The sequence below is a fragment of the Drosophila serrata genome, unplaced genomic scaffold (assembly GCF_035046125.1).
Source record: "Drosophila serrata isolate PLE 108 unplaced genomic scaffold, ASM3504612v1 contig_293, whole genome shotgun sequence".
Taxonomy (NCBI): Eukaryota; Metazoa; Arthropoda; class Insecta; order Diptera; family Drosophilidae; genus Drosophila; species Drosophila serrata.
Genome location: NW_028257191.1, coordinates 1,689,819 through 1,706,913, shown reverse-complemented (window position 1 = coordinate 1,706,913; position 17,095 = coordinate 1,689,819). Strand labels below are relative to the sequence as shown.

Sequence of the window (17,095 nt, the reverse complement as noted above, 5' to 3'; positions counted from 1 at the left end):
TAAATGAGAATAGTTAAAAGACTAACCGCAAGGTTTCATTATACCCTTGCAGGGTATTATAATTTCAGTCAGAAGTTTGCAACGCAGTGAAGGAGGCACCTCCGACTATATAAAGTATATATATATTCTTGATCAGGATCAACAGCCGAGTCGATCTAGCCATGTCCGTCTGTCCGTCTGTCCGTCTGTCCGTCTGTCCGTCTGTCCTTCTGTCCGTCTGTCCGTCTGTCCGTTTCTACGCAAACTAGTCTCTCAGTTTTGAAGCTATGTGAATGAAACTTTGTAGTTAGCCTTCTTTATACTCTCACTCGTATATATGTCGGAACGGGCCAGATCGGACGACTATATCATATAGCTGCCATAGGAATGATCGGAAAATTTTTACAAAAAATTTTTAACTTTTTCAGTTTTTAATAGAATTGGATCAAATTTGAGATATAGCCATTCTACTATACTCTACAATTTTGCATAAAATTTTATGAAAATCGGACTACTATATCATATAGCTCCCATAGGAACGATCGAAAAATTATACAATTAAATGTATAACTTTTTTAGTTTTCAGCTGATTTTCATCAAATTTGAGGTATAGCCATTTTGTATTAGTCTTAAATTTTGTGTCAAATTTCATGAAAATCGGACGACTATGTTATATAGGTGCCATACAAACGATTGTTTGATGTAGAGGAAAAATGCAAATCTGCGAATGTAAAACTGCAAATATAATACATATGTATAGGTGAATGAAATGAAAGCAGGTACTACTTCATTTTTTTTTAACACAAATAAATATAATTTATATTGTTGAGATTCCAAGTCATAGAAGTTCCATCTGCAAGGGTATATAAACTTCGGCGTGCCGAAGTTAGCTTCCTTTCTTGTTTTATTTAAAACTGAGACTAGTTTGCGTAGAAACGGGAAAAGGATCATGGCTAGATCGACTCGGCTGTGTTGTTGAACCCTCAATGTTTTGCTAGATAAATCTTTATATTATTACATATATTAATATATATTATATTATTACTTATGTAACATGTCTTAAGTTGTTAAATTAAGCGAGAACATCGTCATCGCCATCCTAGAGGATCTGGAACTCGTGGTAACACATTTTCCTCGTGTTGTAAGGAAAGATTTTCACAGCTAGATATAGATATGGAAAAGGAACTGAACTGAAACAGAGCAACTAATTAAAGTTCCTAGTTACATGAGTTAACTTTAAATGCAATGTGTGCTTTATTAATCAAAAAGGAACTTTACACAGAAAGTTTTATATTTTGACTTGGTTGTGATTAAATTTTGATTCGATCTTATGAATTAATTGCAAACTGGAAGGGTATTCAGACTCCTGCTTCCTCAAGTATTTTTTTTTTTTTAGGTTAGCTTTTTTAGGGGTTTGTACGTTCCAGATTGTGATGTTTTAATTACACTTGGTTTTATAGGAGTTTACTGCTTGCATACAAAAAATATTGTAAATTTGGTTAACTTCTAGAGTCCCACTCAACTGTCCTTTATAAAAGAGAGCAAGGTGGTTCGTATCCTGGATTTGGTATATCCTCGCAAAAGGTATTTTTTTAGTTCAAGTCAAAAGGATGTAACACAGTGAAGGAGACATATGCGACGCTATAAAGCTTATGCGCAATGTTCTTCATGCACATTCAAATTAAGAAATAACATGTGTCAAGACGTATTTTTATTAAAAAATATATATATACATATATTGAAACATAGCTCTGAGTTAGCATAATATTTGATTATAATACTTTGAGCAATATTTCGCTTTCAAGATAATCCCAGAAAGTATTAGTATGCCCCACAAATTTCGAAAAATAAAAGTGGTTTAAAGATTGCATTCAATAAAACTTGAACTAAGGTGGATGCTGGTAATTTAAAAGGTTTTACATGCATGCATTTATTTAAACAATGTATTTTTTTACTTTAAAATATTAAGTAGTTTTCAATTCATTTAGTTAGAGTCACTGTCGTAAAATATATTTGTTCCCCTTCACACTTTTGTATTGCTCTTTGAACTTGAACTTTTTTTTATAACTAGTTACTCATAAGATGTAGGTCGGCTAGACAAATTCAAGTGGCTAAATCGACTCGGCTTAAATTGTTTATCTAAACGGTGTCGAATATGCTCCCTCTTGCCTAATTAATAATGATTAATAATACAGAATTTTGCAAAAGCGCCCGTATTATAACAAAAACAAATGGTAGTACTAATCGGACGGAACGATCGGAACGCTCCATCATTAGAAACGTCATTCGTTTGACGTTTAACCTGTACCCAAAAATCAGAACTCGATTTCACACGCCCGAAAAAAACGAACTCAAAGAAGTCAAAAACCGTGACAAGCCATCAAAATACGACATTCATTAGTCACACGGAAATAGTGACACGACGCATGTTTAGGGGGGCATCTTTTAGAATGTATCTAGATTGATTATATGGCATATTGAACTTCGGCCAGGAACTGAAGTATCCCTAAATAAAAAAAAAGAACCTCACAAATGTCTAAGTATAATTAAGCTTTTAAGAAAAGTAAGAAATAAGTAGAAACAGGAAGGAGGAAAATTTCTTTAGGGCCACATCTTCAAAGAGCTACGTATGCGCGTATGTCTAAAATTTAATAACGCCATATATTCTATATATCTTGTGGCATAGCCCCTCAGTTGTTGTCCACTCATAAATAAGAACAAATTGGCATGCAATTCGCCTTTAGAGCGGCGACCAAGTAAAGTAAAGCACATAAATTTCTCATCACTTGCATAAAATTTTCACAAAAACAACGGCCAAGAACAAACAGATGTGTCGCCGACTGATTGAGGCGGGGCGGGGCAAAGATATTTACGAAGGGGGGTTGCACTGTGGCTCTGGTTCAAATTTTAGAATATTTATATGTTGGAATAAGAGGAGAGAGACTTGTTGATACTGAAGCATATAACATACATACTTACTCGTTTTTAAGGGGACAACTAATTTAACCGGAAACGGAAACGGATCTGACTAACTTTATCTAGGGAGAAATGATTCACAAGCAGTAAAAATGATTCATTTGGTGAAATTCACTCAAAGATAATCCAAATGTGTCAGAATACCTGCCTATAAGGTCACCACAAAGCAACCTATTTAAGAATTTCTTGGCTCTTTTGGGAAGTTTTTCACTAGCCATTATCGCACTTCGACACTTTACTTTTCGTAGGCGATAAGTAATCGTAATCGGTGGTTATGGTGACGTACTATATCTCGCAATCCAACTTATATGTGTATATATGTACAGTGCTATCATTATGCGGTGATAAGGGAGGGGCGGCCTAGGAACCACGGACACTGGCCACTTGAAATGGGCATGAAATATGGTCCAGAGGGATCATTTCGATGCCACTGTAAAATGAATATTTTCAATATTTATTGTCACCCCTCGCTGTGGTGGGTCCACTCTCCCGTTTGTTGGTGTAGGTGTATGTGCGGTGTGTGTCGCCTGTCGTTTCAATCACTCGCACGGTGTCAAATTGCCCACTCTCCCTCTCGCTCTCTCCCCCTCCCTAAACCGTTGCTCAAGTGCTACACTTGAAAAAATGTAGAATAATAATCATAGTATATATTGAACTGTAAGTAAGAGAGTATTTTTTATATGTTGTGAAATTCTTATCTTCATTATTCGCGTTCACATTTAAAAATTCACCTGAAGCCCAGAAGTATGCCATAGTAGTTATCGGGTTTTTTTTTATTTCAAAAAAAGATAACTTTTGAAGCCCGATATTTGTTAATTAAACGTTATACCCTTAAATCATTCCATTCCACAAGTAATAAAATAAACTTAAAGGCAGGGATATAAAAGATTTATGTTTAAAATACCAATTATTCCTATGAAAGTCGTATAATATAGTCGTAAAATTTATTAATATATCACAAATATCTAAAACTTGTAAATTAAAACTACGTATATCTGAGGTATTAAATAAATATTTTCACGAATAGCATATTTATTATGTATATGATATAATAGGTTGATTTTCACATAAAAGAATACCGAAATTCTAGAGTTTTATGGTTTTAGAATTACGAAATTAATAAATGGCTTTTGATTCTGATCAAGATTATGTATGTATATACAAATATAGGCTTTGTAGAGTCGGAAATGACCACTTTACTGCGTTGCAAGCTCCTGTTTTAAAATTATAAAACCCGGCAAGGCTTCAAAAAGATTTAAAGCAAAAATTATTACCAAAAATAATGTATGAGTAGAAAATTTGTTTGAAGAGAATTATGTATTAACCAAAATATTATATTTTTCAATGACCAATTCCTGCTTTAACTAACCATTAGAAAAAAAGAATTATTATTATTATTAAAGACTCTTTTTTCTCTAAGTGCAGTGCTGATCAAACTAAAACTGTTATTCTTATCAACTGTGTGTGTATGTGTTTGTTGTTGTTGTTGCTGGATATTGGGCACCAGTTGAGGGCGCATCCGTGGCTAATCGCTTTGAAAGTGAAACCGTGTTTACGTGTTCCCCTCGTTTTCCGCTCTCTGAACTTTCCTCAAGATTTCCTGATCTTTTTCCTTTTTGCTGTTATTGTTGTCACTGACACTTGAGGCTTTGTTTATGCATTTGAAGAAATAGAAGAAGAAGAGCAGCACCGTTACCCTCAATGCAACGGCAGATGAAGCGGAATAATCACTCTGAAGATTTAAGAATAAAATTAACCAATAAATGGAGGCCTAGATTGTAAAGAATATTTGACTTAATCCTACTCAGATTTGGAAAATGTTAGGCAACATGTAAAGTACACCATAACGCTTGGAAAATAATTGAAAAAATATAAAAGGACAGTCTTAAATCATTCTAATTTGCTAAGATAAATTGCACCAACATTGTTGGGAAATAAAAACGACAAGTCTTAAAACTTTCTTATTAATTTTCGTGTTTAATTTCAAGACCATTTGTGCAACAAAAGTAATATAATTTCAAGCATAATCATTTGAAAAATAAATACAAATTTTTTAGTTAGTTTTTTAGGTATGTTCTTGGATAATGACATTAAAATTTTATTTTATAAAAAAGATACGATATTTTTCGAATCCTTATTATTCTGATAATCTTATGTTTCTAGATTATATTAGTTGTTCTGTGTTTCTGTTTGTCTGTTTATCGATACAAATGCAAATATTATAACTATATCTATTTATTTAGCCGTCAACGAATGTGTTTTCTTGATCAGAACTAACAGCCGATTCGATCTAGTTAAGTCCGTCTGTCTGCTTCTACGCCATAAATTCCTTACTTTTATACATATGTACATATGTAGCTATCAGGATAAATCTTTTTAAAGTAAGCTTCCCTTGTATTGTTTAACTGCAGTTGGAAATTGCAGCAAATCAACAAATGTCGTAGTATAGCCGATAAATAATCGAAGTTTGCGATGTCTTTTTTTGCAAAACATCAACTTTAAATCGATAATATCAATGTTTTTCCAATGCATAATGATAAAATTAAAACAGAAAAATTAAGATAACATTCAATTTAGTTAGGATATAAAATAGTCGACATAAAATAAGGCTTATATGATATTTTTCCTAAACCACTGATCCGATGTCGACACGCGTCTCAAGTGGATATCGGGATACGACCAAATACAATACAAAATAGGGAAAAAAGATCGCACGAAAAAGGAAAAAACGGAGAATGACGAGGAGATGGATTGGAGAAGGAATGAGTATGTAGGTCGCAGGAAGCGGTTATCCTTTTGGTGGACGCATGTGCATACGAGACTCTCGAGTGCATATTTGACATATTGCTGACACGCCCCCAAACAAATCACTCTGTGTGGATCTGTCATTGCCCCCGGCACTCATGTAACCCCAACCCCTTTCGCGACCATCCCCCTTTTTGTACATATTTTTTCAAAATTTTCGTTTTTTCATCTGGCGCACGTGCTTGAAAATGGAACAACAATGTTGCTGTTGTTTTACGAAGCGTGAAAGTAATGAAAAATATAAATTCCATAATAACAGAACTAAAGAAATACCCATCATATGAAGAAACAGAAAGCTGGATGCATAGGGCTTTCTAAAAAAAACAAATTGAGTATAATATAAAAAAACCCACAGTAATTAATTTTATTACAAAGCAAGCCAACGGAATTATAATTAATAATTTTAGGGTGACGCAAATTAAAGTCTAGAATGGGTTGTGGACCAATTAATATCACACAAGGCATATCCAGAAAAATGGGGATATATCGCTAGAATAAGGGCCTTTTTTGGGGGAAAATTTTCGCCTCGTCGATTCAGCGGAAATTGAGCGCATAATTCAGAAAAATGTTTTTGCCCTCCGAAAATGTCGTGCTATAAAAATCGTGTTGAAATGTGTTGAGGCAAGCAGAAGAATATATAGAGGATTTATAGTCGGGCAGATCGGGACAGATCGGGCGGCAGCGCCCTCTGTTGGGGCGCACTTACCAAAATTAATGCTATCGATGACAACACACAACCAACAACAATAAAAGGCGAGGCTCCAAAAATAGCAGCAAAAAGGGAGTGCAAGGGAAATGTCTAAGGGACGACAAAGCAGCCAATGAAATTATGAATGAGATGCACAGAGAAAAATAAACTTTATTTCTTAAAAATTTACAAATAGTTTCATTCTCAAATTTGTAATTCGATTTGGCCCTGAAAGGCATTAAGGATTTCAATATTTTTGTGGGCATAGATAGATTTTAAGATTTTATCTCGATTTAAATTAATACTTTTACTATTAAATAGTTTTATTCACAAAACTACAACTCTTTATTTTAAAATATAAAAGTTTTCATGATTTGCTAGTTTATTTTTATAATTAAAGGTATTAGGAAGTCCCCATCTAGGGTGATTCCCCGAAAGTAAGTTCAATAGGAAAATTCGAATTTTTTTCTCGGTGCACAAGGGAAAGCGAAGTGAAGGGAGAAAAGGTGTGGGGACAATGTTGCCGCTGCTGCACAATTATTGCCAACTGTTAAAAGATTTGTTGGCACTGAGAGATCGTGGGCAAAACATTTGTTTGATAATGATAATGGCCATGTTGAATGCAATTGCAGCACACACTGAATATGCAGTTGTTCTGCGGAAATTGAGTCGTTTGCACTTGGAATAATTATTGACACATGGAAGGCCGATTGGGTTTACTCTGGAATACAAACGTCCTTTAAATTAATCAGCTACCAACTGTCGATGTTTGCAGTAAATTAAAAGTGCGCTGCCATAAACAATCTGGAATTTAAACATAACGTTTTTGTGGTAATTAAATACGTTTCACAGTATGGATTTTAATAATTGTTATTATTATTTTGAACTTAAGTTCTCGTTTTTTTTTTTATAGTACCGATTTTTTTAGATTTATAGATTATTACTATAAATTTTTAAGGGTTCATTTCCTTTGGTATATTATTTGATATTTACTAATAATTTAATTTGCTTATTTTTATGTAAACAAAAATAAGTTTCTGGACTCTGAACACCCCAAAACATTTTTGTATGGTAATTAATATTTCATATCCATCTCTGGCTATCTTTACGATTAAATTCTAACTTAATGTGTTCAAGGATGTCCTTAATGTCTTGTTAATGAGCGATCAGTATTTACTAGCGTCTGCTGGAAAAAAAACGGAAATGCAGATGTGTCAATACTGCATAATATAAAGTATTTTTAATTAATATATATATTTTTTTATTTTAATTATGTTTTATTTGGCAGCCAAAATTCTCATTAAATTCAAAAATACTGGCGTTGCCAGACTATTGGTGGATAATTTCACTTGTATTGGCAATGCATTGGCTGCGAAAATCGATAGATTTACAAAAAAAAAATACCAGACAAGAATAAAGAGCTAGTACAAAAATACTGCTTTAAGAAAAATTAAAAGTATGGAACTCAAAGCTTGATTTGAGATTTTTGAGTTGTAAAATAGACAATTATTTGTATGGGTGTTAATAAATTAAAGTAAAATAAGTTATATACATAAATGCGTAAGTCTACAAAGACTATAGAAATAAATAATTAATTGTTGCAAATTGCAACCTGTTTTAAAGGGATGTACGAAAACGAGAGAACAAAATTCTAGAATTTTGAATGTCGTGGCCAGATGACTGCTAAGCTATTATGTCCACAGAATTCGAACAGAGTAACGTTTTAAATTGTTAATTTATAGGCATAATAATTTTAAATACCTACGGAATACAAAGGGTGGAAGCATCTCTTGTAAATGAGTTTTGCTTGAACATTTTGCGGTCAAATGTTTTGGGGAGTTCTCTACCCGTTATACTAAGAAATTGACTCATTCCGTTGTATATGGAATAAAATTAATAATACTAATATTCAGATCAGTGGGCGAAAAACAATAAAAAAATATATCAAGAAGTTTATTTGTATCTCGTTCTCTTGAAAGTTCCAATACTGTGCGGAAAATGTGAATCCAAGAGTTCAATGAAGATTATGAGCTAAATAAATTCAAGGATTTTCCAACTTCTTTTCGTGGATCCTTTTGCCAGCTTTAACCGTATCTGGTTCGATAGTCTTGCGCAGGGAGTTCTTGGGTTCTTGGGTTGGCCACTGGTGCAACCTTTTACCTTTTCTGAACAGGACACCGATCGGCCCTTTCTTATTGTGCCCAAATAAATATTCTTATGTTTTTTGTACCTGTAGTAACTTTTAGGTTACTATCATATTTCGGCTGCTGTGAACTGTTTAAAGAAGCCCCCGCAAAATATAAAATCAACTCCCACGCAAACATGCTATTGTATATCGATACTATCGCGAGAGGTCGACATGGCTTTACAGCTGATATTGTGAACCTAAGTGTATGTTTTATTTTATACATTTATTTATACATTTTAATAAGATTACGGCACAAAGTTCGTGAAGAAACACCGGCTTTTAACACCAAGATTTGTGCTGCGAAACTTCCTTTGATTTTCGCAGGCCTAAGCAAGGTTAGGAAGCCGGTGGAAAACTAGTGATAAAAGTGCAATAGAATAAGCCAAAACTAATTTTAAACTATATTGCGAATGGCGGAAAGCGAAAAACTCAAACAAATTTATAATAGCAAGTTGAAATAAAACTATAGAAATTGAGGCAATAAACAGGGAGCAGCTTGGGCCAAACCAAGTGACCTCGGGTTGCGCCAACAACAGCAACCACACAAGTTTCCTAATTCACGGCTACCAGCGTCCAATCCAAGCAACCTGTGGAGTCAACCAAAAAGCTACCTATTGCCACAATTCTTTTTTTATATTTTATTTAGTTTCTATATCTACGTAAAAATTCGTTCAAAGTGAGTATTTTACCAAAATATGAGGCATTCTTTCGGAGTCTGATATATTCACGTCCCTCTCAGATGACCACAACTCTAACAATCTGTGTGTGCGACTACTGGAAACGTTGCCACTTCCATAACCGTCCGAAACCGGAGGCTGGAGACTCCTGTTCGCTAACCAAAAAGCCGCTCCGGAGACTGACCATCAAAGTGGACGCTATCAATGGCAACTACTATTTGCGCGAGTTTCTCCAGCAACGGGTAATGAGCGACCTTCTCAAGAAGCTGCACGGAGTGCAGCTTATCTGGCTGGAGTTTTATCCGCCGGAGAGGGATACCGTCGACTACCACTGGGCGCATATTCTGGCCCACACACTTTGGGAGCACATCGAGGTGGAGCACCTAATGTCCTGGCTTTCAACACTGGGCGGTGGATTCTCTGCACTGGGAGAGCAGTTTGAAAGATGTGTAAGTATCACTAGGAAATATCCCGAGTAAAAGTCTAAAGTCTAAAGAATCCCAAATACACTGACAGGCAGAGACAGCCGGCAAGATATCACTGCAGCAGCTGAAGATTGGCCTCCGGCTCGGCGATCCTTTCCTGCAGGCGCGCTGCAAGCTTTACTACAGCATCTCGCTCATCCAACGAGGTCAGTTGCGGATGGCGAAGCATCTGATTCGAGAGCAGTACGCATTTGCGCGGGTCAACAAGGAGAAGGATGTGCGGCTGGTGCGGATGTGCCATGGGATTTGGCATCGGCTCGCATACGAGTATGAGCAGCGCAGGATGCGCAAAATGGGGGACTAAGAGGCCCTATGATATCGATGAAATTGTACATTATCTAGTTGAGAAAAAGAAATTGTGTTTAGTGTTCCTTTCCTTTAATTATTCCAGCTGTGAGCTTAGGTAAAAAAAATTGTTTTCAATATATTTATTTAATATGTAATTGTATATACGTAAAAAATGCATTTACATTATTAATTTGCTTTTATTTCTCGCTTGTAATGTATATATTTTCAATTGCCCGCTGTATATTCAAAGTTCTAAATAATTTGGGAGATTAAACCGAGAAAAACTTTTATACTTAGGCTAAACACAAAGTTATCGGCCTCGCTGCCAATAGGGGTAAAGCTCGTAAAGCTTTGTATATATTTTGTAATTTAAAATATATATACATATACGTATATATATATATATATAAATCTACATATTATATATATATACATACATACATGTCTATATATATATATACATATATATGCTGATCAGCTGGCTTACTGCGCCAGCGTTCCCATAGGATCCCAGGCGGGCAGCACTATCGGAACCATGTTAAAGACGCGGAGCACATCCTCTGGCACATACTTCTTGTCCACAACCACCTCGAATCCAAACTCCCTGAACCAGTCGGCGTTCATCACCAGGTAGCCCTTCTCGCCACGATCTTCGCCCCATGAGTTCTCCACGCGAAGCTTCTGGGCCACGCCACTTTTCTGCAAGTTTCAAATAAGATATATTAGGGAGCTCCAAGGGATAAGAGTTAAGAGGACACTCACATCGACGGAGACGGCTGTGAATACCATGGCATGGGTCATGGCCGATTCGCCGTAAATCAGACGATCCGCCTTGGAAAATGTCGTTTGAATGTCGATGTCAAAGACCAGTTTGAAATCGTGGCTAAAGAAAATCAAGAAAATATGAAAATATAGTTGTTAGTTAAAGGAGTTGTGGGGAGGTATACTTAATTTTTGTTCGTATTAAAGTTATTTAAAGTTATTGATAGTTCAACAAAAGTCGTTTTTAATAAGTTTAAAGCGCACTCCTGAAAAGTGTCATTTTGAAAGTGAGTGCACACAATAACTTAAAATCTACAGGACCAATCGTATCAAAATGCACAGCCCTTTTGCAAATTATACTACACTATATTCTATAGATTTTATAGTTTCTGATATAGATCTATTATTTGACACGAAAGGACAAACGGATATGTCTTCCTTTAAACGGCTATTTACAATGATAAAGAATATTCATATATACTTCGTAAAGAGACCCCCCTTCTGACTGTTTCATATGTGTACCAAACATGTCTGAATCATAAAATATATCCATATATCAGTTGAAAATATGTGGAAATCAGCGAAATTAGACCTTTTTCTTTTAGTTTTCTGGTCGTTTCTATGGCTTATGACATATTGGCTCGACTTTACTTCAGATCTGACTTTTGATTCGACATTTATACTATATACTAATAGGAATAGAAAAGACTTTGAAACGTTTCATTCAGATAGTTCTAAAACAGAGAGACTAATTTGCGTATGATTATACGAAATTTACTATTGATGATGACCAAGAATTTATATACTTTATAGGAAGAGTGACTCCTTTTGTGCGTTGCAAAAAGAAAGAAATTATTTATCAAGCAAGCAAGAATTAAATTCCTATTATCTACTCGAACTAAAGAAAAATATTAATTTCATTGTAGTTTTACAAGTTTACAAAAGCTGACATTCATTATTATGTTATTAAATCGAACCCTATTATTGTGAACAGTTTAAATTTAATAAATTATGGACTAAGAGTTGCTGTATGAATAGTAAATTGTTATTGCCTAAATTGGGAAACCCATCACAACCATTAAAGACATTACTAACTGGATATACGTAACTATAATTAAGATTATTCAAATGACAAATATAGTTGTTTATCTCAAAGATGTCTATAAATAAAATACATCAAATGAATTGAAAATTCTGTTTGAAAGTAACGTAGTGCGTGGGTTTGCTGGTAATGCATAATACATGTGGAATATTCAAATAAAAGTACTTGTATAAGCTACTAATAGCTATAAGATAATGCCAATCGTATTTAACATGTTTCATCTTGAGAGTCTTTTAATGAAAACCTTTCTATTTAGTGTCTTTCTGCCTAAAATACTAAGACATTATATCCTTGAACATTTCAATTTTCAAACATTTTGGTGTTGATTAAATATTTGAAAAATATGGCCTAACAGAAACTGTGTTATAAAAACACTGAATTATACAAAAATGTAATAAAATATAATTGGACTATAAGTGTATACATATGTATAATGTGAATTTAATAAATTTCTTTGGAAATTCCCAATAACTTGTATTATTTGTAAAACAAAAAGGACAAAAGTGTAAATATCTTTTCTCCCTTATTACCGAAACAAATATATTCTACTAATTATTATACCCTAAACGTATGATCAAACCCTAAATGTATTATCATTACCCCAAACATATGATACAAATCCTATGACTTGGCCTCATTCATAAGTAATAATACTCTGTTAAAGGATAGAAGAGATTCGAGGAAAACTCACACATCCACATCCTCGATGCCCTGCTTGGAGGCAAACCGCTTGCTGACCTCACAGCCAAACCATACGGGCTCGCCGGCCTTCAGCGACTTGGTGACAACGGCCAGGAGCAGGTCCACTGGCTGATTGTTATATAGGACGGGTCTGCCGCCGACCACATTGCCCAGACAGTCGACTGTGTAGGCCTGATCGTAGCTGCTCGTTGGCCGGGGATCGGTAACAAGGCACACCTTGTCCTCCACATTGAAGTGGGGCTTCACATAGCGCTCGTAGAATTCCAGCGAGCTAACCGGGCCGATGGACTGATAGTTCTTGCTCTTATCGTAGTACTCCCAGGTGAAGGTCTCGGAGGGAATGCCCAGGCAGATGCCAACCACCTTGTATATCTCCGCCATTTGCTCCTCAATCTTAGCGGTGATCTCCTCCCCCGTGGGATTCTGATCCATCAGCACGCGAAGGTGGCGGGCGTACTCCCGAAGCTGAATATAAATACAAAATAAATGACATTTTTAAGACTGATGGTTAGAATCACACGTGAAAGACCTTCTATCCTCACCTTGCTTTTTAGTATGGCATTCATTCGTATGCTGGACTCGCAGCTAAAGCTCTCAGGGAAGCATTTCTTTGGCATGAGGCCGTGTTTGGTTATCAGGTTGACCAGCATGTCCCACTGGCCGCCGTCAGAGGTGGGATCTAGGAGCAGGAAGGACACCAGTCGCCCGTCGACCTTCTCGCCTCGATGCGCCGTTTTCACGATATTGTTGAGGAAATAGTTGCACCGCTCGATCTTGTCCCAATAGAAGAGGAACGCCTGCGAGAACTCAAACTCATCCAGATTGTAGTTCTTCATGAAGGGCAGGCGAATGCAGTTGAGGGCCGCAAAGAGCCAGCATCTTCCGGAGCTCCTTTGGTTGGTGATCGGCTTGCCCTCGGTCTCCACCTTGTAGTTGAACACATGGTTGGTGGTCTCCAGCACCTTCCTCGACAGGCACACGTCAAAGGGGTCCACACGGGAGCAGACGTTCTGCGCCAGCAGGTTCTTTGGTTCACTGTAGAAGTTCTTGCGCCATTGTCCCAGCAGCTCGTCGGTGATGACACTGCTGCTGGCTAGCTCGTACCAGGGCGTGGACTTCTTTCCGCTAATGGCGCTGTTGTTATTACCGCCGGTCTCGGTGTTTGGTTCAGCTGCAAGTAAATTGGAGTGGCGGCGGTCGCCGGATTTTGAGTGACTTGTGCGAATGGACTCGGACGCGTGGCAGAGTGCTTGCCGCTGTTTCCCCTGCCACATCTTGCTTAGACTCGTATTAGAGTTTTTGAACTTGATCTCGAGCCGTCGTCCCTCTGGACTGGCTAACTGGTGCACCGCACGCTTCTCCACCGCCCGCTTCACCGCCAAAACTGGTGGATCAGTATCGGTAACAGTAACAATGACAGGAACGGGAACGGGAACCCAGAAAAGAAACCAAAAACGAGATTTTTGTTGTGACGGTGCAGTTAAAAAATAAATTTCGCTACTGCCAATTTGAAAAAGGTAACAAACTAATACCTAAAGTGAAATTAAAACTGAAGCAGTTTAGGCTTAAACCACCTTGTATACATTTTAAAGTCGATTTTGGTTGCACAGTCTTAGAGTTCTATAGTCTTCGACTTCTGTTGTTGAATTCCTTACATTCCTGGGGTGTTATAAAACACTTTTATCGGGTATTTAAAACACCTGTCATTGCATAACAATGGGTTGGGCACAATTAAAATACAAATCGTCCAATTCACAAAGCAACGTCTGTGTTTCTAGTTTTCTCAAGACAGAAAATTCCGACGCTCAAAAATTAAAAGATGCAAAAACAGCTGACCATTCAGCAATAATTGGCAATCAAAAGCGGACAAGTCATGTGTAAAAATGAGCAGTAAATATAATTAAATGGCCAGATATTTTCATTTTAATTAAAGAAAGCCAAGATTATGGCAACGAACTTTTAAACTTAAGAGTAAGTTGAAAATTATATACTTAGATATGAGAATAAATTGGCTTTTAAACTTTAAACAAAGAACTTAAACATAAAAGCAAGTAGGATAATTACAGTTGAATGTGAAATTAAAAGGAACATGGACATGATAGACTCATTCATCAAATTAATGAAAAAACTTACATTAAACAGGGCAGAAGGCAGAAGAAAATGTTGACAAATAAACACAAATGTTGCTAAGAACATAATAAGCAACATCTTAAGTGACATCTATTGGTGCTACCAAGTCAAATGCGATGAACATGCACGGAAACTTTGTTTCCTAATGAAATACTTTCCATATTTTTAACAAATTTAAAATCCAAATAAAATGGATCCATAGGAGTATAAGAAAAATGTATTTAATGGAAGAACGATCACCATTGATATGAAAGATTAAAAACAATCAAAAATTTTTTTTGCTGTTCTGGGAACCGATTTTGTGACGCAATCTGCAAAGAATCTGGGATAGTAAAATCGTCGAGGAGCACTATTTCCTACTTGGCCAACTTCCAGGGCTTCCCAGCTGCCTCCGCCTCATGGGCGTGGTTCGGGAGAGAAAGAAATATTAGGTAAAAATGCACAAAGGCAGAAATGGAAAGACCAACAACAAAAGAAAAAAGGAAAGATACAGACATTAACGTTAACTGCACATTGACGCATGTATGTATATAAATATGTTTGTACACTTCCTAGAAAAATTATGCACATAAACATGTTCGCAACTTTGGCTTAAAAATAAATTTAAATAATTATAAAAATTAAATTTTGTACAGAAAGTAGTAGAGTACATTTTTCTGCATATGTTTGCCATTTTTTTTGACATATTTTAGGTTGTAAATTAAATCGTAACATCAAAATAAAGATTATTAAAAATTAATAAAAGCTTCCAGAACAAACAAAAATCAATTGCTACATTTATTAAACACATTATTATTTAACGTCAAGGTTGCGGCGTATCTTTGTACATATTGTTTTTTTTTTTGGCAAGTGTATATCTCCATTCCGCTCCGTGCCATCGGCCGAGTGTGTGCGTGTGTGGTATGCACTTTGGATCTGTTCGCCATTTACTATGCTTTGTGTTTATTATTTATTTACTTTTCTTCGTACATATGTGAGTGGGTGTCATATTTTTTTTGCCATCAGATGTTGATAAGCATGGCTAACGGGTGAACACTTGCAAAGAAATCGCAGAGTACGTAAAAGCTGGAACCAAAACCTATTAGCACCGTTATTCATGGCGCGTCTGTGTTGGTGCGGGACAAAGAGGACGATGCAATTAAACCAGTTTAACGGGACTCGCACAAACACAAACACCAGTAAATAGCGGGTGTGGAGCGAAAGAACGCAGAAGAGGAAGAGACAAGCAAAGTGCCGTTTTAAAGACTTTCGCGGAGAGCCGGCGCAAAAAAAAACTAAACAAACCGCAAAAAAAAGGGTTTACAACAAAAACTTGTTTGTCCAGTTTGTTCAGAGGGAATGTGTGGTGAGCAAAGCGAAAACAAACAAAATTTGGGAGAAATTCTACTTTCGTCTGGCTTTGATTTGTTTTTGTTTCTGGGGCGTCAGCAAGACTTCCCTCTCTCTTTCACTGTCTCGCATACACACATGCATACGAGCACCCGCACAACACCAACAACAAAAGAACAATGTCCCACGGAATTCAATGCATTCAATCTGCTCAATTATGTAAATAATATATTTTTTAGCATTTCGTCCTTTAGCTTATTGTTGGGCGACCCACTTACACATTTTTTAAGTCTTTCTTATTCTTTCCTTGGACGATTTTCACTTGTTTTGATTTTGTTCACTGCAAATTTCGCCGGATATATTCCGTGTGCGTTGTTCTGATGTGTGTGCAACGCTAGCAACTGTTGTCGACTGTAATTATACGCAACTAAGCTAATTTTTTACTTAATGTGTAAATGGAAAAAAAAATTAAAAGTGTTTGGCTTTGGGATCCGAAACTAGAGATGGCCGATATGCGATGCCAGCGATTATTTGGCCACTGCCAGAAATCACAGCCTACTATTGTTGGAACTATCGATAGGTTAAAAAACATCTTTTTTGATGGAAAGATTTCTTACATTAAAAAAATAACTTCTTAATTTAAATTTTTTATTTAATTTGAATAAAAAAAATCAAGCAGCTTAAGTTATTTATATATTATATAGTCGGGAAGAATAAGAAGCGATATTTTAATATTTGTTCCCATGGGATCAGCTGTTTCATACAAATTGCACTTTCGATTATGTCGTCATTCTGCGAATTCGGCTACATATCAACGCTTTGGATTGTTAATTATGGGCACAAGAGTTTTCAATACTTGTTGATTATCGGGAAGAATTAAAATGGTAATGGCTAGCCAATTGGGCTTGTTTGAAAATGTATTGATAGACAATATTAAGCTCTACGGCTGAACTTCGGCGATATATAAAGAAATTTAGCCATTTA

The 17,095-nt window shown here is 36.1% G+C and overlaps 2 protein-coding genes across 3 annotated transcripts; one reads left to right on the top strand and one right to left on the bottom strand.

The window, feature by feature from the left end:
• Positions 1-8,742: 8,742 nt before the first annotated feature.
• On the top strand, positions 8,743-10,600 carry LOC110175946 (uncharacterized protein F58A4.6). The gene is made up of 3 exons (XM_020942133.2): positions 8,743-9,312; positions 9,376-9,762; positions 9,830-10,600. The coding sequence occupies exons 2-3, from the start codon at positions 9,376-9,378 to the stop codon at positions 10,100-10,102; spliced, it is 660 nt and encodes a 219-aa protein (XP_020797792.2). The 5' UTR covers positions 8,743-9,312; the 3' UTR covers positions 10,103-10,600.
• LOC110175945 (bleomycin hydrolase) lies at positions 10,264-16,674 on the bottom strand. Of its 2 annotated transcripts, none has more exons than XM_020942131.2 (5): positions 16,390-16,674; positions 13,195-13,823; positions 12,642-13,117; positions 10,849-10,969; positions 10,264-10,785 (listed from the first exon to the last, which is right to left on the bottom strand). In XM_020942131.2, exons 1-5 carry the CDS (start codon positions 16,391-16,393, stop codon positions 10,570-10,572), a joined length of 1,446 nt encoding a protein of 481 aa, XP_020797790.2. In that variant the 5' UTR covers positions 16,394-16,674; the 3' UTR covers positions 10,264-10,569. The 2 variants fall into 2 exon arrangements, with proteins under 2 accessions (XP_020797790.2, XP_086692814.1); XM_086836688.1 differs by having other exon boundaries at positions 13,195-14,036; positions 16,390-16,660.
• Positions 16,675-17,095: the final 421 nt, after the last annotated feature.